At 44.8% G+C, this 27,478-nt stretch overlaps 1 protein-coding gene across 2 annotated transcripts in view; it reads left to right on the forward strand.

Annotated features, from left to right (window-relative positions):
- Positions 1-27,478, forward strand: part of SACM1L (SAC1 like phosphatidylinositide phosphatase) — a 226,497-nt gene that overhangs the window by 25,541 nt on the left and 173,478 nt on the right. Inside the window, exons 3-6 of one of the 2 annotated variants that reach the window (XM_077491838.1) lie at positions 3,175-3,249; positions 15,192-15,319; positions 19,162-19,206; positions 19,723-19,872. In XM_077491838.1, coding sequence (XP_077347964.1) covers positions 3,175-3,249; positions 15,192-15,319; positions 19,162-19,206; positions 19,723-19,872 — 398 coding nt within the window. The remainder of the gene's footprint in view (positions 1-3,174; positions 3,250-15,191; positions 15,320-19,161; positions 19,207-19,722; positions 19,873-27,478) is intronic. The other variant, XM_077491839.1, reaches the window with a different exon arrangement.

Here is a 27,478-nt window from a genome sequence, read left to right on the forward strand (position 1 = left end):
GGAGGGGAGAGGGGGGTGGAGATACCTGTCAAAGACAGGTATTTACACCCACTTCCGGCCTGCAGTTCCTTGGACGTTGTTGTGGGGTCTTTTGTGACCTCTTGGATGAGTCGTCGCTGCGCTCTTGGGGTAATTTTGGGTGGCCGGCCACTCCTGGGAAGGTTCACCACTGTTCCATGTCTTCGCCATTTGTGGATAATGGCTCTCACTGTGGTTCGCTGGATTCCCAAAGCTTTGGAAATGGCTTTATAACCCTTTCCAGACTGATAGATCTCAATTACTTTCTTTCTCAATTGTTCCTGAATTTCTTTGGGTCTCGGCATGATGTGTAGTGATGCCTTGATTGTGAACAGGTGTGGCAATAATCAGGCCTGGGTGTGGCTAGAGAAATTGAACTCAGGTGTGGACAACCACAGTTATAGTATGTTTTAACAAGAGGGGCAATCACTTTTTCACACAGGGCCATGATGGTTTGGATTTTTTTTCACCTTTAATAATAAACACCTTCATTTACAAATTGCATTTTGTGTTTACTTGTGTTGTCCTTGACTATTGTTTAAATTGGTTTGATGTTCCGAAACACTTAAGTGTGACAAACATGCAAAGGAACAGGAAATGAGGAAGGGGGCAAACACTTTTTCACACCACTGTACATCTGGAAAGGCACCATCAATGATGAAAGATATAGGATTTATAGCAGCATATGTTCCCATCCAGATGTCTCTTTCATGGAAGGCATTGCATATTTCAACAAGACAATTCTAAACCGCATAATGCATCTGTGACATACTGTCAGCTGTCATAAACACCACACTCTTCCCCTTTACAGTCTGTCCCCTATCATCATATCTTCTGCACTCCTCTTTGGCACATAGCTTTGCGCACTGCTCTACCGCACACATGGTCTACTGTTATATCCTTTGTATTCCTCTCTAGCACATACTGCCTGCTATCATACCCACCATACATCCCTTCTGCACATACTGGTTGCTTAGACCAGTGGTTCTTAACCCTGTTTTCATGTACCCCCAACAGACCATGTTTGTAGGTTTTCCCTTATCTTGCACAGGTGCTTTAAATCGGAGTCAATGGCTTGGTATTTTGGACAGCTATTCTATCTAAGAGAAATTCCCAAAACCTGGCCTGTTGAGTGTACTTGAGGATAGGGTTGAGAACCATTGGCTTAGACACTTCTTTTAGAATTGTTTGTAATATCCCCAACCTTGCCTAATTTTGAACAGGCATGCTTGTGTTGTTAAGATCATCTGTGAAATAATATGATCGAGACATGTCCTAAGGTCCGTAGACTACGGATCAGGGTTTATACCCTTTATTAGTAATATGTTTCATTCCAATCTTAAAAAAAAGACCCTTATGAAGCCCTTCTTTGTAAACCTATCCCTGAGCTCCTTCTTCTGGAACACCAACTGGCTCTGCACTTTTTTAATGCAACGAGGTTGACCAGTGCGAGAGCTTGGTAAACCCTGTGCTTTGTTTTGAAGTAGTGATTCAACCTCATGAATGACATTATGATCAACGAGAAACTGGCGGCCCTTCTGACACTCACAATAAATTTATTAGGGTTTGGCAACCATGGATAACATGCAACCAACCCTTTAATACCCTTAACCTTTAATAATATACTTCTTTCAATTTAATTGTCACCCGATGCACCCCCCTCCTTTTCTTTCTTCTCTACCTTCTCTCTTGCACTTCACCTTGTTTCAAGACTTTTTTTAATTTCCTTTCTGTACAATTCTCCCTCTGACACACCTCGATCTAAGAATTCGGCTTGCTCTTTATTGCAGTTTACTGATTATTTTTCCTTTTTACATTGGAGAATAATGAACAATGTTTCTAGTATCCCCTTGTTAGCATCTTTTTCTTTCTGTCATGTTTGATGTATCCATCACACTGTCATACTAAGGAAATACAAAAAGCTGCGCCAACAAGAAAATAATCTATACGTTAACTATCCAAAATAAAAAAATAAAATGAAGATTATAAATAGTTTGATATATTCAAAACTTATGGATAAAAAATGACAATTAATATAAATTCATAATTAAAGAGTTCATGAAAGAGTCCATAGATAATCCACAGTTGCGATCCTATGTAAAAACACCACAGTGGTTACACACTCGAAATGCGCACAAGTGCCCGTCACCTTATAGTGTGTGCGCTTACCAGATGGAAGCTTTAATAAAGCGTTGTAAATATATCCTCAATCTCCTCAGAATACTCCTTTTAATGGATCAGCTCACCGTAATGAAAAGCAGTATTCACATATACACATCTTATTCCACGATCCCAAAAATTAAGGTTAAATTAGATGGAACAGGAATTCACGACCAGCTGCTTCTTGTTTCCTGCCTCCTGGTTCCCAGCATTCATGATTTTCACCACATACTGAACTCATCTAATTTAACCTTAATTTTTGGGATCGTGGAATAAGATGTGTGTATATGTGAATACTGCTTTTCATTACGGTGAGCTGATCCATTAAAAGGAGGAGTATTCTGAGGAGATTGAGGATATATTTACAACGCTTTAATTAAGCTTCCATCTGGTAAGCGCACACACTATAAGGTGACGGGCACTTGTGCGCATTTCGAGTGTGTAACCACCGTGGTGTTTTTACATAGGATCGCAACTGTGGATTATCTATGGACTCTTTCATGAACTCTTTAATTATGAATTCATATTGTCATTTTTTTATCCATAAGTTTTGAATATATCAAACTATTTATAATCTTCATTTTATTTTTTTATTTTGGATAGTTAACGTATAGATTATTTTCTTGTTGGCGCAGCTTTTTGTATTTCCTTATTGTTGTTAGGTGTGTGTATCTCACTTATTGCTGCTGCCTTCTTTGTAGATTATTATTTATTTATTTTTGTTTTGTTTCACTCAAGCGCAGTTTATTTTTCCTTTTATACACTGTCATACTAATCTGTTGATTTCTTTTTTTCCACTAATAAAATAATTTTGTAAAAGAAAAAAAAATATGGGTATGTAAGTTTATTGTCTCTGTATTTTAAGTTATTTTAAACCATACTAACAGGGCTTAATTATCTTGCTGGTTTCACAGAATTCTTTACTGTTTTGGTTGAATGCTTTTTGATTGCAACATAATGATTGTGTGGCCTGTAAAAACTGTACTTTTATTGCAGCAAAGAAGGACATACCTCCATCAGCAATCACAAGGCCTATATGTGGTATTTTGGGTACAATTCGACTAGTTGCTGGTAAGTTGCTGATTTATTTATAACAGTATTTGTGGGTAATAGTTTAAAAAAAAAAAAAAAAAAAGGCTTATATAGTCAACCACCTAAAGTTTCAAAATAATTTACAGCTTTGATTGCTCGCATAAGATAATCATGATCTGAATCGTGATTCATGAATTGTGATCATGAATAATTTTTTTGGGGGGATAAAATGGACAAAAAACAAACAGCTCTCAAAATATACATTTGAAAATGGTAAATATGTTAGTCAGCTATGTAGCAATAGGAAACCATGCTGAGAACCATTAATTGTGATAAAAAAGGAAAAAAAAATGTATATCCAAAGAACCTTTTATATATAAGGATTTTGTATTATGTGCTAATCGTGTGTGTGTGTGTGTGTGTGTGTGTGTGTGTGTGAATTTGGCAGATTTAAGTATCAGCAAGCCAATATATTCAGTCCCAAAGGCTTGTGTTTTTCTTGAAAAATAATTTAGTATGTTTTTCATAAAAATAACTCAAGTCCTTTTTGTTCTCTTTTTGTACCTTTTGAACTAATCTAAAAGTCACCTCATATCCCTTTCTCACACTTATACTAATACACACTCTGCAGAACTATTAGAAACTATTATAGAATTCTAGTAATCTAAATTACAGAGCAAACAACTCTGCCATCATAAGACTTCAACACAGCTTTTGTTTACCCTCAGTTACCTACTACAAACATCCATATATGGCTTAAGATGTTTTATGAAACATCAATAAGTCTCCAATGGCTGTACCAATCTAAATTTTTTTGTGTGTGTGTGTATATATGTATTTTATATATATATATATATATATATATATATATATATATGTATATGTATATGTATATGTATATATATATATATATATGTATGTATGTATGTATGTATGTATATGTGTGTGTTAAAATAGAAACTGTCCTAATATTGTTTTTTGCACCTAGCAGCAGTTGCAGGATTTCCATTCACACCTGAGCATATTTATTTACTGGTGTTTTTCGGGCATTTTTCTTAAGCTTATTTGCAGCTTTTTAAAAGGGGATTACAAGTGTCTTACAGCTTCAGATGGTTTTTGTTTAGCCAATAGAAAGCACTAGGGGGAGAAGAGGGAGAGGAAATTAGGGGTGAGGAGCTGCTAGTTGAGCAGAAAAAGCTTGTAAAACACTCAAGTGAGGCATTTCTATTGAAGTCTATGGGGCTGAAATTGCTTGTAATCTGCCAAAAAGAAGCTCATGTACTTTCTTTAATCGTACATCATGGGACACAGAGCCATAGTAATTACTGTGTGGGTTATAGTTCACCTTCAGGTGCTGAACACTGGCACTCCCTGAACAGGAAGTTGCCTCCCTATATAACCCCTCGCATACCGGGAGTATCTCAGTTTTTTCGCCAGTGTCTAAGGTGTTGGTCACGAGTAAAGATGTGCTGTGCTGAGCTCCACTGGAGAAATCCTTGCTGGGTCTAGATATGCAGCCGGATCCATTGAAAGTGTCTTTTAGGCCAAATTGAATGGTGCACAGGTCTTGTATCCACAGAAACGAGATTTTGCTTGTAAACACTTCTCTTTTTAGAGAGCTGGCCCCCGGATTCCAGTACTTTTGGTATTAAGACCATAAAGTTGTACTGGTGGGGTGCCATTACAGGTCCAGGACAACTTTGAGTCAAAAACAAAGGATCCGCTAGCATGCAGAACAGAAGCCTTTCTATTCCCATGGAATCGGTTCTCACTGATTTATGCATTCCCTCCTATTCTGCCTCCGTCCACGACTTCTTCGCAGGATCAAGCAGGAAGGGAAGTCTGTAATTCTTGTGGCCCCCAGTGGGGGCCCAAGAAATCTTGGTATGCAGAGATCGTAAAGAGGACAGTAGGGGACCCATGGACCCTACCGCCACAGCCAGACCTTTTTTCGCAAGGTCCGGTATTCCATCCTACTTTACAAACAATAAATTTAAAGGTTTGGCTATTGAGACCCACACTCTGAAGAAATGTGGGCTGTCCGGTTCAGTGGTTTCTACCTTGGTTAATGCAAGGGAGGCGGCCTCCATAATTGTATATTATGGCATCTGGGAAGCATATGTCTCCTGGTGTGAAACTAGGGGTTGCACCCCAGGAAATAGGTCAACGATAGAATCCTTGACTTTCTGCAGATGGGGTGAGAAATAAAGCTGGCTTTGAGTGCTTTCTATGGACAGGTCTCGGCCTTATCGGTATTATTTTAACAACCACTTGTTTCACATTCTTTGGTTCGTAACTTTATTCAGGGGGTAACACGGCTTTATCCCCGGTTAGATTACCCCTGAAACATTGGGACCTGAATTTTAGTTTTGTCGGCATTACAAAACAGCCCTTTTTTTTTCTTTTTTGGGCCGATATGACATATTATATAACTATTATAACTAACTATAAATATTATAACTATTTTTCTGGTAATTGTATATGCTGCTGCAAGAAGGGTATCAGAATTGGCTGCTTTTTTTTTTTTTGCAGAGCCTAATTATTATTGTTCATTGGATAAGGTAGTATTGCGTCCTCATCCTAACTTTTTTTTTTTTTTACCAAAGGCAGTATCAGGTTTTTATCTAAACCAGGATATTGTTCCATCTTCATTTTTTCCAGAACCCTGTTCTATGGAAGAAAAATCACTACATTCTCTTGATGTGGTGAGAACAGTCTACTTAAAGACCACTGCTCAGATTCGGAAAACTGATGTTTTGTTCGTATTGCCTGAAGATCCTAAAAGAGGACAGGCGGCATGGAAATCTACTATTCTAAATGAATTTGATAAGTAATCGTTCTAGCTTATTGTTTAAAGAGGTAGTTTCTACCCTCTCAAATCAAAACTCACTGCTCTAGGGCTGTTAGTGCTTCGTGAGCAGTGCATCACCAAGCCTCCATGGCTCAAATCTGCAAGGCCGCAACTTGTTCTTCAATCCATACATGTACCAGATTCTATCAGGTGGATGTATAAAGTCATGAGGATGTCGCCTTTGGGTGCAGTGTACTGCAGTCAGCAGTATAAGTCCTCTGATCTCATGGTGCCCTACTTTTGTTGTGTCTCCCTCCCCTCAGTTGGTGTTGCTCTGGGACATCCCACATAGTAATTACAATGGCTCTGTGTCCCGTGGTGTACGATTAAAGAAAATAGGATTTTTAGCTACCTTTACAGCTTACCTGTAAAATCCTTTTTTGTTTTGAAGTACATCACAGGACACAGAGGTCCCACCCCTCTTTCTAGTATACACGTGTATTGCATTGCTACAAAACTGAGATACTCCCGGTATGGGAGGGGTTATATAGGGTGGCAACTTTTTGTTTAGGGTGTGCCAATGTACAGCACCTGAAGGTGGACTATAACCCACATAGCAATTACATGTCTCTGTGTCCCGTGATGTACTTTAAAAGTAAAGGATTTTGGGGGCGCTCGCGAGTAGCGTACAAAGATGGCCGCATGCTAATCGCGCTCCTCCGCTGCCAACCACACCGGCTGTGATATCACCATCCCTGCATGCAGATACGGGCTCATTGCTAACCGCGATCGATACGGACTACATGGGGCGCAGATCGGGCACCGCGTGGAGCTCCTCGAGGAGACAAGCCATGCGTACGAGCCTCGTGGCCTTCCCACCGGACAGCCCTCTGGAAACCCAGGCCTCGGACATGGAGTCTTCTCCCCTGTTGCTCTCAGGTGAGATGGAAGCCGGCTCGGATGCAGAAAGCCTGCAGGGAGCCCAGCAGCCCTATGTGACTCCGGCTTTGAGGGACGCAGACCTGCTGGCGCGCTTTAAAACTATGCTGCGGGGGGAATTGTCACCGGCCACTTCCAAGCTAGCAGCCCATCTCACTAAGGAGATCCGGGAGCTGGGCAGCCGTACGAACGCCCTAGAGGATAGGATGGAGGCTGCGGCAACAGTAATCGACCATCACGAGCAGGACCTGCTAGACCTCCGCAGGGAGCTAGACACAGCCCTCCTAAAAATAGAGAACTTTGAAAATAGGTCCAGACGGGGGAACCTTCGGTTTAGAGGACTCCCCAAATCCATAGAGGACTAAACCTCCACTGCCACGGCCCTGTTTCAAGAATTAGTCCCTGGCATCCCTATAGTTCGCATGGAGTTTGACCGGATCCACTGGGCCCTGGGGCCCCCGGAAAGAAGGGGGCCCTCCACGGGATATTATTATTAAGTTTACCTACTTCCGCACCAAGGAAACTCTCCTTCAAAGTGGCACGGGACAAGCCTGACCTATGCTTCCAGGGTCATAGGTACCAACTTTTCACCGATTTGGCCCCCACAACGGTACAAAAGAGACGACTCCTGAAGCCATATACTTCTGTTCTGCTGGATTGCCACATCAAGTACACCTGAGGCTTTCCTTTTTCTTCTCGCATTCACCCACCTGGGATGGAGCTATTCAGTGCGCACTGTGGAGGAGGCCCAATCGACCTTTGAAGCACTAAATTTGCTCCCTCTCCCCAGAGATTCCTAACAGCGGGGAGAGGGCTACGGGTTCTTGCCCCCCTCCTAAACGCTTGGGCCGTGTGTGGGAACCGGTCAACAATCGAAAACTGGCCATGCCCGGCACACCACCACCTACACGATCCCCCTGCTCGGATCCGGGATGAGGATTGCTCGGGTGCACCTGTTCACTACTTCCTTTTTGGCTGACAGCCTTCCCCGGGCCCCTGATGTACCTTTTGTGCCTTGTACTAACTTTGGGTTCCTATCAGGATGATGCGGCCTCGTCCTTGTAGCCCCTACCTCTGTTTGTGCCTTTTTTTTATTGAAGCTTTTATATTTTTACCCCTTTTTTTTTTTTTTTATTTTTTTTTTCTCTTTTTTTAAATTTAATTTTACTTAATTTTTTCTACCCAACCTGCATGCCCCTGGGAGCCACCCTGAAGGACCTTGTGCTCTGATGTTGGCCTGGACTACCCGGACCGACTGGCTTTATCCAGGCTCCCTGAATGACTGGAAGGCCTTCTCCTGGAGCAAGCTTTTTATTTTTATTCTTTTTTCTTTCTTCCCTTTTTGCAGGACAATATCCCCAGTAAGATGGACACCGCTTATCTAGGGGTTTATATCAGGGATTACTATGTGCAAAGCCCATGTCTTGAAATATGCGGGTTGTTCATAGAAACTTGGGGACTGCCTGGTATACTGACCCCACCCCTTTTCTCTTCCCTGGTCTCCCTCCCCCCCCCCCCCCCCCCCCGATCTCCTCCTTCGTCCTTCTCTCCTGCTCCCTCTGTTTCCCCTCCTTGTCCTCCGCCTCTCCCCTCCTTTTTCTTCCCTTCCCTTCCTTCAGCTTCCTTCCCCCTCCTTTTTCCCTCCTTCTCCCATTCTCTCCCGTCCCCCTTCTACTCCCCTCCCCCTCCTCGCCTTTTTTTTTTTCTCTCCCCTGCTCCTGCCCTCTTCCTCACCCCCTCCCCTTATCCCATCCCCCTCATTGCTGTATCTGCAATATGCCTTGTTGGGTGGGCTTCCCCCTGGGGTGGCAGAGTTGGGCCTACGATGGTGGCTTCCTGGGGGTCCGCTGCTTTGGTCCTTGCGGGGTCCACCCTTTTTGGGGGACTCTGGGCCCAGCGGCACCCCAGCAGGGGAGTTACGGTGGGGTCAGGGGTTACATCTTCCCCCTCAGGCGTTCCCTGCATAGGGACGCCGGTTGGGGAATACTTTAAATTGTTCTACTTGTTATATTTGTTCTGTTTACGGGTATTCGGGTGTGGGTACCACGAGATGGGCCTGGCTCCTCTGTTTTGATTTTGTCCGGGTTTAAATAGCCCCTGTGCAGAGGCGGTCTCATTATTGTTACATTAATATTTTGTTCCTTACAAGCCTTGTGGTTGGTGGTAGAGCCACCCCCCCTTAGCGTCCTGTAGCTAGGATGCCGTGGACACCAGATTTGGTGACTAAGTGTTTAACATGCCCATTTCATTCCCCCCCCCCCCCCCCCGGGCTCGGAGTGCCTCGCCTCGGGACCCAGGTAGGTACGTGGCCAGTCGGTGGCTGTATATTTATATGAAATTTGTTTCCACCCCCAGGTGGCTCAGAATATGTTGAAATTATTCTCACAGAATATCCATGGATTTAATTCCCCCACTAAACGGTCGAAGGTCTTCCGTCATTTAAAATCTCAGTCAATTGACGTGGTCTGTCTGCAAAAAAACAGGTTTTCCCAATCCTCGTCTCCCAAATACTTGTCTTCCCATTATCCAGTATTTTTACGGCCTCTGCTTCCGAGAAACAGAGGGGTGCTGATGGCGTTTCGGCGTAATATTCAATTTAACTGTTCTAGGGAGATAGCGGACCCCACGCGCATCTGCTTCAAGTAATCACCAGGCACCAAAAAGGCCTGTTGATTATGATGGGAGACTCCAACTCCGTTTTTAATTCCACTCTGGATAGGCGTAGCCTCAGGTAAGTACCTCCATCCCACGATGCCTCCCAAGAACAAGCGCTGGGTGACCTTTTCCAATCATATGGCATGGTGGACGTGTGGCGTGAGCAGCACCCGGGATCTCGGGAATTTTAAATTTTTTTTTTTCAAACCCCCATCAGAGTTTTTGTAGAATTGATCATGTGTTTCTGCACCTGAGCTTCTTGCCATGGGTACATAAAATTATTATTTCTACCTCCCCATGGTCTGACCATGACCCCCTGATCCTCGGAATTTCTTTGGCTGGACTTTCTCGCCCGGCCTATCTCTGGAAGATTAATGAATCTCTACTGACCACGCCTGATACCTGTTCCCAAGTACAAACACACATTCAGACCTATTTTGAAGAAAATGTGGGCTCGGTCACATCCCAGGTCGCCCTGTGGGAAGCTCACAAGGCGGCGGTCAGGGGTCACTTAATTCAGATCACCTCCCGTACAAAGCGAGCCAGGGAGCAGCGGACACGGGAGTTGACCTCTTTATTGGAGTCCGCGGATGCGACTTGGAAGGCGCGCCCAACAGCAGCCAATAGAAGGGTCCGTGAAAATGTGGTCACTGAGTTGGACCTGCTTGCCACCGCTCAGGCTGAAAAGGCCCTGCGCTGGACCAAGTATAAATTCTATAGTAGCTCAAACAAACCAGGTCCCATGCTGGCTAGGAAGCTTAATTCAGTGGGGCGCCCAAGCAGACAGGTTCGTCTGCAGGTGAGAGGAGGGGGATTTATGTGGAACCCAGCCAAAGTAGTGGCCGGCTTTGCCTCTTTTTTTCTCTCTTCTCTATATGGCAGACCAGCCGCCTTTGGATCAGGAAAGGGCCGAAAGATTTTTTTCAAAGTTTAGCCTCCCCTCCTTGTCCCCGGAAGCCCGGGACACTTTGAATGCTCCTATATCTAAACAAGAAGTCGCTCAGGCCCTCAAGTCTCTTAAACCGTCTGAGGCGCCAGGCCCGGACGGCTTTAATGGTCTTTATTATAAAACTTGTCTTCCTTTTTCAACTCCTGGTGGGAAGGTGAAAGGCCAGACTCACTTAAGGCCCATATTACTATGATCCCCAAGTCCCCTGAGGAAGCCACGGACCCACAATCGTTTCTTCCCATCTCCCTGCTGAATGTCGACCTGAAGGTCTTAGGAAAAGTTCTGAGCACGCGAGTTAACAGATACCTCCAGGCCCTCATTCACAGGGATCAAGTGGGCTTTGTGCCAGGTCGCCAGGCGGGGGATAATGTTCGCAAGGTCATCCATGTTATTCATATCCTCCACCAACGTAAGATACCGGGCTTTTTGCTCTCACTGGATATTTATAAAGCCTTTGATTCACTCTCCTGGGATTATCTCCACTTTGTCTTAACTAGGTGGGGATTTGGGGTACATTTTTTGAGTTGTAAAAATGTTATATCTTTATATTTGAAGCCTGAAATGTGGCAAAAGGTTGAAAAGTTCAAGGGGGCCGAATACTTTTGCAAGGCACTGTATGGCCCAATGGGAAAAGGACCTTCAGACCTCTATAGAGTTGGAAGATTGGAGTAAGGCCTGGAGAATGGTAGCCAAATGCTCGTTTAATACAAATACCATAGAGGCCGCATATAAAGTATTGTTTCGATGGTACTGGGTACCAGTCTGCACAGCCCAGGCCTTCCCTGGCAACGGGGAGATTTTATACACACATGGTGGTCCTTCCCGAAGCTGGTGGGGTTCTGGTCAAGGGTCTTTGGTTTACTGCAGACACTCTTTCACTTAACGAACCGAAGGGACGCCAAGTTAGCTCTATTACATTGTCCGATACCAGGTTTGCGAGGCCCTCAGCAGAAGCTGGCTACGTACCTATTTATAGAGGCTAAGCGGACCATTGCCCAGGCCTGGAAGACCCGACGGGTGGAGTTCCACGGGGTAAAGACACGCATGACCACTATGCTTCTACATGAACGCATGTCCAGCATCATACACGATTCACATGCTAAATTTGTAAAAGCCTTTGAGCCGTGGATTTCCTATGAGTTCCCTACGCTTCAAGCAGCATGCCTAGGCCTGGTCTGACTCCCCTTGGTGGGGCCTCTGCGTCCGAGTTCCCTTATTCCTCCTCTCCCTCTCTTCTCTCTAACCTTCCTTTCCTTGTGCTTTCGTTCCCTTTTACTCTTTTTTTTTTAGCCTCCCTCTCTTCTTCTTAGATTTACTGCTGCTCCCTATGACAAGGGGTAGCGGATGAAGGGTTATCTCCTCAGACGACAAGGGGGTTTAGAGTTTTTATATTGTGGCTAACTTTGATGCCGCTCCCTGTTTACATTATATTATTTGTATAGCGGGGCGATTGGCACTTTGGACTGGTATTTATGTATTATAGCCTCTGCGAGGGTGCTCCGTGAGCAGTTAATATTTTCTGGTTTACTCAAACTTCTAATAAACAGATTGAAACGAAAAGTAAAGGATTTTACGGGTACACTGTTTATAAAAATCCTATAATTTTTTTTATTTTTTTTTGAGCTTCAGGCAACAGTGCGCTCAGATGTGAACAGGGGCCATTGAAATTAATGGGATTTGGCTTGTTGAGCGTTTTAGCGCTATAAGCTTCAAATGGAAAATTGCTCAGATGTGATGGGGGCCTTACATGCTTACAGTTCTTGACAGAACGAGACTGTGACCAAATGCTCCCTCATCTCCTCCACCCTTGGCCAACCTGAGATCATATAAGGGGTAATACTAGCTTGTGAAGCCAAGGGTGTACTTATTTTTCCACACTACACTATTTATATCTATTGCTATTTGTTTCCTGAATGAGCTATTAAAAAGGCAGCCTCTAGGTTTCCTTTATTCAAGTATATCACCTTTTATCTGTGGGCATTGCAATGCAATAAATTCAAGTGGTTCTAAAGTCAAATGGCTTTTTGCCTTTAAGTGGTTGTTAAGCCATGCAACAACCTCGCTGCAATCCCCTTGGCTATGTTTAATATTGTCCCTAGTGCATTAAAAAACAAAACAAAAAAACTGCTGCTGTGTACCTGATTTCAGAATGCCGCACATGACAGCCCGCTTCTCTCCTCTCTTGAGCTGACAGCAAAGCGAGTGGGACTGAGAAACCTCTGTTGACATCAGCCAGGAGGAGGAGACAGACTGCTGGCTGCTCTAAAATTAGGTACACAGCAGCAGTTTAAAAAAAATGCACTGGGGACATTATTTAACATAGCTGAGGGGATAGTTGAAAGATTGTTGTATTATGAAAGCAGTAGGATGAGATGATCATGGAGTGGACAGAGCTGACAGGCAGGGAGGGGGGAGGAGCACAGAGGAGAGCTGCAAATAGCAGCGGATGATGGAGGCACATAAACTGAGCACGGTGTCAGGGCTCAGCAGCCATGATAAACTGTGGTCAGTTTACAGGGTGGAGGGCATAGCCAGGCAGGATCAGCCAGATATTTTATTTACACCCCACCAGCACTGTGCTCTATAACATGCTTTAAGGGAACATCCATTTTCTTTTCTTTTTTTTTTTAGGGTAACAAACACTTTAATGAATTCTATGCATTTGGGTAAAAAACCTTTTGAGCCGCTGTTTCCAACCCCCTCACATACCAAAAACACTTACCCGCGGTCCTGTATCATTCCAGTTCTGTGCCCGACTACTGGTCTTCTCTCTCCACTCTCACAAGCTTGGCTTAGAGCAATGGGAGCCATTGGCTCCTGCTGCTGTCAGGTGTGGTGGACGGGCCGGGATGTTTGTGTCACTAGACATACACAGCCTGGGCCAGGAGCGAGCCCACATGTGTGCCACCATAGTAAGCATGTTCCTGTTGTGGCACATGGAGAAGCGGAGGAGCCAAGAGTGTCGGCTGGGACCCCAGAAAGAGGTTGGGGACAGGTTGTTGCAATACTTTTGCACAGGGAAGTATAAAATTTTTTTTCTCTTGCTCCAAGAGGACATATCCAATTTCTAGAGTACAATTACTGTTTTTTTTTTTTTTTTTTTTTTTTTTTAAAGTTTGCTCGAAAAACACTTTTAAATATCCGCTACTGTCCCCCCCCCCCCCCCCCCCCCCCGGCTTTATCTCATGAATAGTAACTTTTGTATTGTACCGTTTTCTTTAAATGGCTTGATGCAGCTGAGGGATTTTTTTGTAGCTACAGCACAATTTTTCTGTGTATTATAGAGGAAATTCACAACAATGACATTGGCAAATAGTATTCTAAAAGTTTCAGTAATGCAGACGTCATGTCAGGGGGGTTGCTGCATATGGCATTAGGGTGAGTGGTTTTGCAAGTCACTTATTTTAGTAGTGCATGTTAAAAAAAAAAAAAAAAAAAAAAAAAAAGTTTGATTTCAAGTTTTTTTTTTTTTTTTTTAAGGCTTATGCAGAACATGTTTTTAAAGGCGGGAAAGGAAAATAAGTATAAACAGAAAAGTCAGTGCTACTACCCATACACCACATAGATAGCAGAGCTCCCAAGTGCTCGATCCACAGTTGCTGGCTGAGTAAAGTAATGTGGAAAGCATGATCTGCACTCCGGTTGTTGCTCTTAAAATTTCTTAATTTTATTAAATAGCCACAGTGAACAAGAGCAGATTAAGTCAGTTGACGCGTTTCAGCCTATAAGGCCTTAGTCATTACATAGGAAAGATATGGCATCCCTTTAAACGTTAAAGCTATGTTTCAATTACCTTTTGAATAGCTATTTACTTCACTAACAGTTGCAGCAAAATTTCTGTCCCGTTCCTGGAACAAAATCGAACCAGGCTTTGGGCTGCTCAACCATTCAGAGCAATATAATTAAAGTATGTGTATCTTTTTATTATACTCTTCTGCGAAACAATCAAAGTCCCACTTTGTTCTAAACTTTTTTTTTTTTAAACATAGTCACATATTCTTAGGGGATGGTGCCTCTGCACGAGTACCTGGGACGCCACGTCTACCCCAACCCCTACACATTCAGAGGAAGCTTTGTATTCCATGAATGAATACAAAATTTCCTCTAATTAGAACTTCATCAGCCCAACTTTCCACCTCAGCCAATTAGAGGAAGCTTTGTATTCATTCATAGGATACAAAGCTTCCTCTGAATGGCTGAGCAGCTCTCAGCCTGTCTTAATTTTGTTTAGAGAATGGGACAAAACGTTCTCATCCCATTGTTGAACACAGAGCTGTATATAGCTGAGGCTACAGTTTATACAGTGCACACAGCCACTGCAACTGTTAGTGAAGTAAATATTTTTTGGTCCAAATGAATAATTTAATGTTAAATGAAACATGGAGATCAGATTTAAAGTAAAATTCCTTACAAACAACTAAATAAACAGTTGAAGTACATGTGTTTTACTGTTGCACCTGTCAATAGATTTGTGTTTTGTTCAACATCTCTTGTGAGTTACACACTTTTTTGCTACACTCCACAGTCGGGCAGATTGCATGTCTGGGTTTCCTCTCTAAGACTTGCTTATATATGTCTTGTGCCGTCGGGTATTTATTGACATAAGTTTCCAAAATATTTTAAAATGTATACAATTTTCTTCATCAGGAATGTATCTAATTGTGATTACCAGAAAGAAGAAAGTAGGGGATCTGTTTAATCATTCCATTTGGAAAGCCACAGACTTTGATGTTATTTCCTATAAAAAGACAATTTTGCATTTAACTGATACTCAGGTGAGTTTTTACAAACTACAGGTAACATACATGGTTACTTTAGCAAAAATAATGTGTAAGCGTTTTCAGCACTTCAACTCACACTTCTGTCCATCCTCACAAAAATGCCCCGTCTTTGTTGTATAATTTTAACGAGGAAATGTCTTCTTCCTGGAGTAATATGCTGCACCACCACTGACGCTACCCTGTATCTTTTGTCCACTGAGGGACACAGCTTTGATTTATAATAAGCCACTAGAGTTATACGGCCTTGTACAGGAGGAACAGACACTAGGCATACAGAAAACTGAAGGCCAGCCCCCTTGTGGCTATGGCCCCTCCCACCTCACATCAGCTCAGTTATGCTTGGTGTACTCAAAACACTAAGCCAGGGGTGGCCAACCAGACGAAGACCAAGAGCCACATTTTTTACCGAGTTACCGCAAAGAGCCACATCATACGCATGGGCACACATGAACATCACCCCATCCCTTCCTCATACACTCATACTTTTGCTCAGCTGGATTTATTGTAAATGTCACACACTGTTTTAACACTACAAAGACCACAGGTCAGTAATCTTCCTTTGAAAGTACATCCATGTGACAGAAGACAGCAGCTCATCTAATTTCCAAAATACAAATTGTCTTACAAACAGTGAACTGGTCAGGATAACAATAAACAGTTAATGGGTCTTCTAGCCTGAACTAGCAGTAAATTCTTCCAAAAAACATCACAGAAAGCATGCAGCACACACAGAGCTCTGGATAAATAAGTGAAAAGAAGCTGAAATGGTTAACAGCCAGCAGTGTGTCACACTATCAACAGACAGAGAATGTGCTGAGCAGATCTTATCAGTGTTCAGGTGAAACGTTATTAAAAAAAAAAAAAAAAAAAAGTACAGAGCAAGACAGAGGGAGAAGGGAGGACAGATCAGTAACCTGCACACTTGTGGCCATACCTTTTTTGTATCTCATCGGCTTCAGATACAGCGTGTTTCTCCTTCCTCTGCCCCCCTTCAGCCTCACTCCAGCGCCCATGTATTCAAATGTGGCGGGCTGGGGACACTACACGCTGATTGGCTGTTGATGTGTGGGAGGAATGGAGGAGTTCAGAGACTCTGGCTGCCTGTCACCGCAATGAAACAGCCCGAACCAGCCCGAAGAGCCGCAGGAAACCGATCAAAGAGCCGCATGCGGCTTGAGAGCTGCGGGTTGGCCACCCCTGCACTAAGCCATTAATTATACTGGTGTTCTTGCTGGTCTTATCTCCCTGCAATTGATGTAAACAAACCAATCTGTGTTCCAGTTAGAACAGAACTCCACTATTCAGGTCAGGCCAATTTATCTGGAGAGTCCTTGCAGAGTCATCGGTACCAAAGCTATGACCATTAACCCTCTGTACTTGCTTATAACTTTATGTAGGTTCTGTGCAAAATGAATTTTATTTTTCTATGGAAGAAACCCTTTTTATTCAAATTGAAATTGTGCACCTTATGCCCAGTCCACCATTTTACATTTTCCACCTTTTTTATTCTCAATTCAGTTAAACTGATGCCTCCTGATTTGGCAGTGCACAAGGGAACATGTGCACACAGGCATCGGTTTCCTTTATTGAGGAATTGTCCAGGCTGCTGCTGATCAGCACTCAGTGACAGATTTCCAACCCCATAGAGCCATGCAGAGGTGCCAGTCATCTGTTAAAGTGGAATTTAATTGTGATGGTGCTTGCCTAAATTTGTTATAATGTGCAAGTACGCAGCATACTTGCACCTAATTATACACTTAACTCTGGACACTGGATTTACATTATCTTGGCACCATGTATAGCGATGCTGGGAATGGGCTGACACTGTACACTGTTTTACGCATGGGCTGCAGTATGTGTGCAGATTTAAAAAATGACTAAGAAGGTAAATAAAATATTTTTTATGTTTTTGGAAGAAAAGATTTAAAATAATTTTCTGCCAAAATACCCTATCTACTTGTATATTTTAGTTTTTAAGGTTTACTTCTGCTTTAAGGACATTTTATGTGTAATCCCCTAACACAGGGATCCTCAACCCCTGGGCAGCGGACCAGTGCCAGTCTACAGCCTGTTGGGAGCCAGGCTGGGGGTGGGTGGCAGGCAAGCAAGCCAGCACAACCTGCCCTGCCAACCTCCCACCACCAGAGGGCACCCACCCTCCTTCTCCTGACACCACTACTCCTTTCCCTCTCTGTGGTGACCTTACCTATGGGTGACAGTCTGCATACACCCTCATCCTCTATAGGTGTCAGGTTGTGCCAACACACACTTACCCTCCAGGTGACGGGCATTGCTTACACAAGGTACGTGACAGGCTGCACACACACACACACACACACACACACACACACCACTCCCTCCCCCGCAGATAAAATGCAGAACTCCAACCCCCTCCAGTGGAGGTAACAGGCTGTACACAACTCCCCAAAGCCCCCCCTCCGCCCCAAATATAGTAAATATAAATGGTCCCGAAAACTTGAATTCTACCGTAAAATTAAGTTATATTCTACACATCAGTAAAGTTCACCAGCCACCATTGGCCTCTGGTGCTACAAGGTCTATGGAGAAATTCATCTGTAAAATTTACTGTATCACATACAGGCTTCTAATCTTACTGGGCAAAATGACAGTGTCTCTGCAGAGACCACCTTTCCCTCCCCTGCACTGATCATGTTTTCAGGGCTTCTAGACCCAAGCGCTGTCACAGAGTAGGACAGTAGGCAGTCATCTTCTCTTTCTTACACTAAAGTTGCATTCTTTTTGGACTTCTGCAGTAGAGGAAGGAATGGCAAGGTTAGTATAAGGGGAAAGGGGCCTTTGTAGAGACAAGATTAAGGTCACAGTGTCTTTTTAATGTAAACACAGAGAAGATGAAAAGGAGAGAGCAAAATATGCTAAGACCTGACTTGAATTGGTTTCCTTTTGAACCTTGATGATGAATTTCTCCACAGTGTCTGCAGATACGGAGGTCAGTGAGGGCATGTTTGCAAGTTTTACTGCTTGTTAAAGTGGTGTTGCGGCCGTGATTTATTTTTTATTTTTTCTAAAAGTCTGCAGCTACAAACACTGTAGCTGCTGACTTTTAATAAGGATACTTACCTGTCCAGCGAGCCAACGATGTCGGCTGCCCGAGGCCGATCCGTCCATCAGATCGGCTGCCGGCGCCTCCATCTTAACGAAGGCAAACAGGCAGTGGAGACTTTAGGAAGACTGCCTAGTAATAGCTGTTTCAGGTAAGTAAATTTTTTTTTTTTTTTTTATAAGAATATTTAATGCAATTTTTTTTTTTATTTTTTTTTTTTATTTAGGGTGGCCCTCCACTTTAAGTATACATATTTGAATGTTCATAGCCTGGCCAAAGTTTTTAAGTAGTGCTAAAGTCGATTGTTTTTATTACCTTATTGTATTCTCTGCATTAAAGTATAAAATGCCCTACTACCACCATGTTACCTCTCCAGCACAGTCTTCAGTTCCAGCACCTGCTTTCACAGGAAAACAGGCCCCTGCAGCTGTCAGTCAAACTCTTGTGAGGCGTGATCGGGGCCATGGCTTACTGAAACTGTATTTGTTAGTACGCTCGCATGGATCCTTGCTGCAGGAGGGGGGGGGGGGGGAGTAGCTAGCAGGGCTGGCAGGATGACTACCAGAAAAGGAGGAAAGTGACCATCCCATGCAACATTGTTACACAGAGCATCTATGTCTTACTTTTTTTTTTTTTTTTTTTTTAAATGGAACCCTTTTGGTATCACTTTAATGCTCATCTAATATATACAACACATCTGGAAAGGAGATATCTATTTTCTGCTATGAGGCGGTTGTTTTTTTTTTTATTTCAGAACTTCACGGTTGATTTCAATGGGTTGCTAGACAGCTATCCTTTGGTAGGTTATGGATAGACTTCTGCTTTAACTGTCAAAGTATATGTAAAGGATTTTTTTTTTTCCATGATCATTTATTTTTATTTTTTATTTAATTTTTTTAAAGCTTCACATACCGTTAACATACGCATAAGGTTTTAAGCTAAAATATACATTCAGTCAAGAGTATACAATTAGAAAAAACGGTATGTACAGCACCAGAAGGCGTTTTATTTATTTATTTATTTATTTATTTTTGTTTTAGATAGAGTAGGGAGGGGTTAGATTCTTTGTGACATTTTATTACTGTCTGAGTCCCCAGAGAAAGAAATGAGGGAAAATCCTTTAGTGGAAACTCTTGTTACTATTACAACTCTCTAAAATGTGAATTCTGTTCTACCTCCAGAACAGGACGTAAAGGAAAATCTCCCAGACACTGTCAGTAAAAAATAACCTCGTAGGGAGTTCTTTTTATGTGTGTCTGTGTCTGTCTCTCTCTCTGTGTCTCTCTTTTTTTTCTAATGCTTGTTACTTTAACAGTTGCAGGATAACAAATCCTTCCTTTCCATGATCAGCCATGTTCTCAGTGTGGATGGATTTTACTTCTCCACGTCCTATGATCTTACTCACACTCTACAGCGGCTATCAAATACAAGTCCGGAGTTCCAGGAAATGAGTCTACTAGAAAGGGTATGAATAATGATAGATCACTAAGTTTCTGTTTCTAGTATATTGTACCATGTCAACACTTTCAAGTTTATCTGTTTTGAGAAAAAGATTAAGGTTGCTATTGCTTTTCTGTAGTGCTGGCCCAATAGTTTGAGTTAGGGTCCGTTCACACAGGGGCAACTCAGATCCAACTTCAGGTCGCCCCTAGTCGCCTCAGGTCGGACAACATTTAAAAATCAATGTAAGTGAATGAGAGCCGTCTTAATGCACACTACTGAAGTCACTCCGACTTCAGGAAAGGTTCCTGTACTACTTCAATCCGACTTATAGGCGACCGGTACCCATTGATTTCAATGGAGGTCGCCTCCAAGTCGGATCTCTGTCTATACGGAGGCGACTCTGACAGAATTATCAGCTCTCAAGAGGGAAGTCCATGGCCAATTTCTGAAAAAAAATTTGGCGTGGGTCCCCCCTCTGAGAGCATACCAGGCCTTTAGGTCTGGTATGGATTTTAAGGGGAACCCCCTACGCCAAAAAAACGGCGTGGGGGTTCCCCCCAGATCCATACCAAACCCTTATCCGAGCACGCTACCCGGCCGGCCAGGAAAGGGGGTGGGGACGAGCGAGCGCCCCCCCCCCCCCCCTCCTGAGCCGTACCAGGCTGCACGTCCTCAACATGGGGGGGTGCCCCCAAAGCACCATGCCCCCATGTTGATGAGGACAAGGGCCTCTTCTCGACAACCCTGGCCGTTGGTTGTCGGGGTCTGCAGGCGGGGGGCTTATCGGAATCCAGGAGCCCCCTTTAATAAGGGGGCCCCCGGATACCGCCCCCCCACCCTATGTGAATGAGTATGGGGTACAATGTACCCCTACCCATTCACCTGTGGAAAAAAAAGTACAAAAAAAAACACAACACAGGGTTAAAATATTTTATTGCACAGCTCCGAGGGTCTTCCGTCTTCGGGGGTCTTCTCGCCAGACTCCTCCGCTATCTTCTGCTAGCTCTTTTACTAGCGGAGGAGCCCGGCATTCTTCTTCGTCGCCTTCCGACTTCGGGGGTCTTGTCCCCTCTTCGGTTCTTCTTGCCGGGCCACCGCTTCTTCTTCCAGCTCTTTTACTAGCGGTGGCCCTCTTCGTCTTCATCTTCCACGCTCTCTCCGGCCGCAATGCCAGGGACGCGGTGCACGGCGAATTATATAGGGACAAGGGGCGGGGTCACCGGACGATGTCACAATCCCGGAGCATGCTGGGACTGTGACATTGTAAGGGGCGGGGTCACCATGTGACATCAATCGGTGACCCCGCCCCTTGTCCCTATATAAGTCGCCGCGCACCGCGTCCCTGGCATTGCGGCCGGAGAGAGCGTTGAGTCAACATCTCCAGAAGAAGAAGAACGGAAGGTGACGGTGGCGGCGACAGAAGACCGGGCCACCGCTAGTAAAAGAGCTGGAAGAAGAAGCGGTGGCCCGGAAAGAAGAACCGAAGAGGGGGACAAGACCCCCGAAGTCGGAAGAAGAGGGCGACGGCGACTAAGAAGAATGCCGGGCTCCTCCGCTAGTAAAAGAGCTAGCAGAAGATAGCGGAGGAGTCCGGCGAGAAGACCCCCGGAGCTGTGCAATAAACTATTTTAACCCTGTTTTTTTTTTTTTTTTTTCACAGGTGAATGGGTAGGGGTACATTGCACCCCATACTCATTCACATAGGGTGGGGGGCTGGTATCCGGGGGCCCCCTTATTAAAGGGGGCTCCCGGATTCCGATAAGCCCCCCGCCCGCAGACCCCGACAACCAATGGCCAGGGTTGTCGGGAAGAGGCCCTTGTCCTCATCAACATGGGGACAGGGTGCTTTGGGGTGGGGGGGCCGCGTGGCCACCCTTCCCCAAGGCATCCCCCCATGTTGAGGGCATGCGGCCTGATACGGCTCAGGAGGGGGGGGTGCTGGCTCGTCCCCACCCCCTTTCCTGGCCGGCTGGGTAGCGTGCTTGGATATGGATCTGGGGGGAACCCCCACGCCGTTTTTTCGGCGTAGGGGGTTCCCCATTAAAATCCATACCAGACATAAGGGCCTGGTATGCTCTCGGAGGGGGAACCCACGCCAAAAATTTTTTCATAAATTTGGCGTGGACTTCCCCCTTGAGCTCATTTTCTGATTGGCCGCGGGGCGATTTAAAGTCGTGTTGTAAGTCGCCCCAAGTCGTGTTCAGATCGTGTCCAAGTTGCCTCCAAAAGTCGTGTTGAAAGTCGTGTTGCCCCTGTGTGTGAACGGACCCTAACTTGGCTGGAACTAGGCTACAGAGCAGAAAATACAGAAGAAGGTCAGAAGTCATAATCTGTTTACTTGTTCCTGGTCTGTAAATTTATATCTTGAAGTAGGTCAGCATAAAAACCAGGCAATTAGTCTCTGCGCTTGTTTTTAATGATGTCTTCTCTAACTTATAAAACACTTTGAATACTTCTAGTAAATAAGGACCATGTGAACTAGGGTTTCCAGGTATTCGGTCACATGAAGGTGTCTCTAAGCAGCATTTTTTTTTAAAATCATAGCAAGCAAATTGGTGTGTGTGTGTGTGTGTGTGTGTGTGTGTGTGTGTGTGTGTGTGTGTGTGTGTATATGTGTATGTGTATGTGTGTGTGTGTGTATATATATATATATATATATATATATATATATATATATATATATATATATATATATATATATATATATATATATATATATATATATATATATATATATAATGTGTGTGTGTGTGTATATATATATTTACTGAGATAATAATGGGAATTGCTAATGCTGACAATCTGCCCTACTGATGCTTGTAATGCCGCGTACACACGGTCGGATTATCCGGCGGACTTAGTCCGGCTGACAAGCCGCCGGATTTTGCAGCGGAGGTCCTCCGGACTTTCCCGAGCGGATCTGCTCACACACGACCGGACTATTCCGGCGGACAATCCGCCGGACTATGGTGGGAGTCCACTGGACTTTTGAAATGAATAGATGAAACTAGCGCAGGAAGTCGATGTCGCCGCTTCCATCGGCGAGATTGGCGCCTCGCTAGTCCCGTCACCTGGTATGGATTTAAAGGGTAATCTCCTACGCCGAAAAAAAGGGAGCCCCCAGATTCTGGCCCCCCACCCTATGTGAATGAGTATGGGGTACATTGCACCCCTACCCATTCACCTGGTAAAAAAAGTGTACAGAAAAAAAACACAACAGTAGTTGTGTTAAAAAAGTAGTTTTTTTTTTTTAAAATAACTTTATTAGACAGTCCGGCGGACAATTTTGAGTCAAAACTTCTTTCTAAGTCCCCCGGAGTTTTGGGAAGAAAAAGTCTGCCGGCGCATACATACGGGCGGATTCTCCGGCGGACCAGAGTCCGCCGGACCAAGTCCGCCGGATAAATAGATCATGTGTACGTGGCGTTAGTGTTATTTATAAGGTTTAAACTATAAACAACCCAAAAGCCCACAAGCCTTGGATGTGAAATATCCAAATATAAACTTCCAGCTATGATGAACACCTACAGCTTTATAGCCCTACACTGCACACGAAGGATGCTAATGAGGGTAGGCCAAAGTTCTCACTTTAATGGAAGAATTAAAAAAAAATAGAAACTGACAGCCAAGAGCTTTAATTTTTTTATCGACAACATAGCTTCTCTTATGTAGCCCTAATATGTATCTTTGCAGATGCATGACACAGATTCACACATAGAGAATACATGGGGATTAGGGATGAGCCAAACACCCCAGTTCGGTTCACAGCAGAACATGTGAACAGGCAAAAAATGTGTTCGAACATGTGAACACCTATAGTCTATGGGACACAAATGTGAAAAGTGCTAATTTTAACGGTTAATATGCAAATTATTTTCATAAAGTGTTTGGGGACCTGTGTCCTGCCCCAGGGGACATGTATCAATGCAAAAAAAAAGGTTTAAAAATGTCAGTTTTTCGTGGGATTAGTGATTTTTTAATAATGCTGAAAGTGAAACAATAAAAGTGAAATATTCCTTTTTAAATTTCTTACCTGGGGGGGTGTCTATAGTATGCCTGTAAACTGGCACATTTTTCCCGTGTTTAGAACAGTCCTTGCACAAAATGACATTTCTAAAGAAAAATCATTTATAACTACTCGCAGCTATAATGAATTGTCGGTCCCGGCAATACAGATAAGTCATTGAAAAAAACGGCATGGGGTCCCCCAAAAATCCATACAAGGCCCTTTGGGTCTGGTATGAATATTAAGGGGAACCCCGAACCAAAATTAAAAAAATTGCATGGGGGTCCCCCCAAATTCCATACCAGGCCCTTCAGGTCTCGTATGTATATTAAGGGGAACCCTGCATCAATTTTGCTTTTTAAAAATGGCATAGGGGTCCCCTTCAAAATCCATAGTAGACCCTTCAGGTCTGCTATGGATTTTAAGGGGAAACCCCTTGCCAAAATGTAAAAAATCAGGAAAAGAGGGGGGACTAGAGAGCACCCCCCCGAACCGTACCAGGCCACATGGCTTCAACATGGGGAGGGTGCTCCCCAAAGCACCTTGTCCCCATGTTGATGGGGACAAGGGCCTCATCCCCACAATCCTTGCCCTGCGGCAAGGGAAAGTCCCTGTGTGGCCCCGCCCTCAGTTATAAAAGAACCGTAACCTGAGAGGACGGTAATTATGGCGGGTGCCTCCCATGGAGGTGGATTGGTGGCAGTGTGCAGGTTTTTTTTTCCCCGGTCCGTCAGCGGACTGAGAGAAGAAGATGAATGGACTTTGTGGGACATTTTTATTTTTTAATAAAGGACTTGTCCCAAGATGTGTCTTGGGGTTTTTAACATTTTGCCATTTTTTTTTTGTGAAGTGGTAGGGGTACAATTTCAAATGGGGGGGCGGGATCTGGGGGTCCCCTTGTTAAAGTGGGCTTTCAGATTCTGATAAGCCCCTCCGCCCGTAGACCCCCTCAAACATTGGGCAAGGGTTGTGGGGATGACAAGGTTCTCTGGGGGGCTACCCCAAAGCACCCTCCCCATGTTGAGAGCATGTGGCCTGGTATGGTTGGGGGGGGGGGCGCTCTCTTGTCCCCCCCTCTTTTCCTGCGGCCTGCCAGGTTGCGTGCTCGGATAATTTTTCAAATTTTGGCGTGGGGTTCCCCTTAAAATCCATAAACGGTCTGGTATGGATTTTGAGGGGGACCCCTACGGCATTGAAAAAAAAAATGGCGCAGGGTTCCCCTTAAAGTGGTTGTAAAACCCTTACAACACACTTTGACCTACAGGTAAGCCTAGATTAAGGCTTACCTGTAGGTCCAAGAAATATCTCCGTCACCGCTGTCTACGGCGCACCTCTGAGGGACAAAAGGATCCTTGGAACCACAAGCCTGCGAGCAGAAGTGCTACCGCATGAAGGTTTGCCCCCCACCCGTCTTTCGGGTGGGGGGTCGCCTTCGGAATTTGCAGCCCGGTGGGCCTCTCGGCTGTTCGACCAATGGGTCTGCGAACTGATTTCCTCTGGCTACAAGATAGAGTTCCTCTCTTGGCCACCAAACAGATTCTTCCCCTCCAGCATACCCTTACTCCCAGCTCGCATGGAGGCCATAATGGGGTTGTTAAGGGACCTGCTAAGTCGCGGGGTGATAGTGCCTGCGATTGTTTCTGCGATTTGCAGTTGGAGAAGCCCACTACCAGTTTGTGGCTCTCCCCTTTGGCTTGAGCTCCCCGAGTCTTTACCAAGGTATTGGCTCCAATTTTGGCGTTGTTGCGACAACGTAAGATCGCGATCGTAGGCTATCTAGACGATCTCCTCCTGAGAGCAGCTTCCACCTCAGAATTAAAGGAGGATGGGTGGCTGTTGAACCTAAAGAAGTCGGTGCTTATTGCTGGACTCTATGGAAGCAAAAGTTTCTCTCCCTTCAGACATACTGCAGACTCTCAGAGCCGTGGTAAAACTATTGATGGACCGCAGGTGGTTGTCGCTACACTTTTGCATGCGAGTCCTGGGGCTCATGGTGGCCTCCAAGGCAGTGCTGTACACCCAGTTTCATACCAGAGTCCTGCAGAAGGAGATCTTGATGATGAAATGGGACCAATCTTTGTTATCCCTGGATCGGCAGATTCGGGTCAGACAGCCAGTCAGGGACTCCCTGCTCTGGTGGCTGAGGTCCCCGGCACTTCGGTCCTGGAAGTCGTTCCTACTTCTACATTGGACAGTGATCACAACTGGCTGGGGTGGAGTACTGGGAGTACAGTCAACCCAGGGTCTCTGGTCAGGGGAGGAATCCAAGTTGCTGATCAATGTGCTCGAGCTTCTAGTGATCAGGCTATGCCTTTCCACATGGTCTAAGACACTACGAGGGCGTCCGATCAGGATCCAGTCAGACAATGCCATGGGGGTGGCATGTGTCAACCATCAAGGAGGAACAAGAAACTCGGCTGCAGAGCGGTAGCTCATTCACATCCTTCAGTGGGCAGAGTGACATGTACCGGCCCTATCGGCCATTTACATCCCCTGAGTGGAAAAGTGGCAGGCGGACTACCTAAGTTGCCAGATGCTGGACCCAGGAGAATGGGCGCTGCATCCGGAGGTGTTCAGGCTACTGTGCCTGCAATAGGACACACCAGACATGGATCTCCTGGCTTCCCGTCTCAATCGGAAGGTGCCGAGATTCGTATCCATGACAAGAGATCCTTGGGAAGACGTGTCCGCACTGGTGGCTCCGTGGGGTCAGTACCGACTGATTTATGCCTTTCCTCCGCTAAAGCTATTACCACGTCTACTCCGCAGAGTGGAGACTGAGGGGATTCCAGTAATTCTGATTGCCCCAGATTGGCCTCTGCGCCGACCTAGTACGCCTGGTTGCGGGCGCTCCCTGGCAACTACCGATGCGAGAAGACCTTCTGCGTCAAGGTCTGATTCTCCATCCTGCTTTACCATCGCTGGTTTTAACGGCATGGCTGTTGAGTTCCAGGTGCTAAGGAACCAAGGCCTATCGGGCTCAGTGATTTCAACTATGTTGCGAGCACAGAAATCTTCTTCTTGGAAGATATACCATCATACCTGGAAGGCCTACATCTCCATGTGTGAAGAGAAAGGATGGCATCTGTGTACCTATTCCGTTTCCAGAATCCTGCTGTTTCTACAGCGAGGAGTAGGCCAGAAATTGACTCTTTCCCATAAAGTGGTCTTTCTAGTGGCCATTACATCAGCCAGGAGGGTTTCGGGAACGGGCGGCCTTGTCTTGCAAGTCGCCCTATCCAGTTATCCATAGGATAAGGTGATGTTGCGTCCGCAACCTTTTTTTCTGCCGAAGGTGCTGTCAGCGTTTCATATCAATGAAGACATTTTGTTACCATCTCTGTGTCCTAAACCAACACATCCTAAGGAGGTGGCCCTTTATTCCCTGGACGTGGTCCGGGCTCTAAGGGTGTATTTGTCTGCCAAGGCTCCCTTTTGGAAGTCACTCTGTTTCGGTAGCTGATGCAAAATATGGTATGGCGGTCTCGTCGGCCACCATTTCCAGGTGGATCAGACAGATCGTGGTACAGGCCTATGCCATGAAGGGGCAGTTGCCCCCCTTTCCTGTCATGGCCCATTCCACCAGGGCAGTTGGAACCTCTTGGGCCTTCCAACATCAAGC

The sequence above is a fragment of the Lithobates pipiens genome, unplaced genomic scaffold (genome assembly GCF_037356315.1).
Source record: "Lithobates pipiens isolate NorthernLeopardFrog02 unplaced genomic scaffold, aLitPip1_a1.2 Scaffold_19, whole genome shotgun sequence".
Taxonomy (NCBI): domain Eukaryota; kingdom Metazoa; phylum Chordata; class Amphibia; order Anura; family Ranidae; genus Lithobates; species Lithobates pipiens.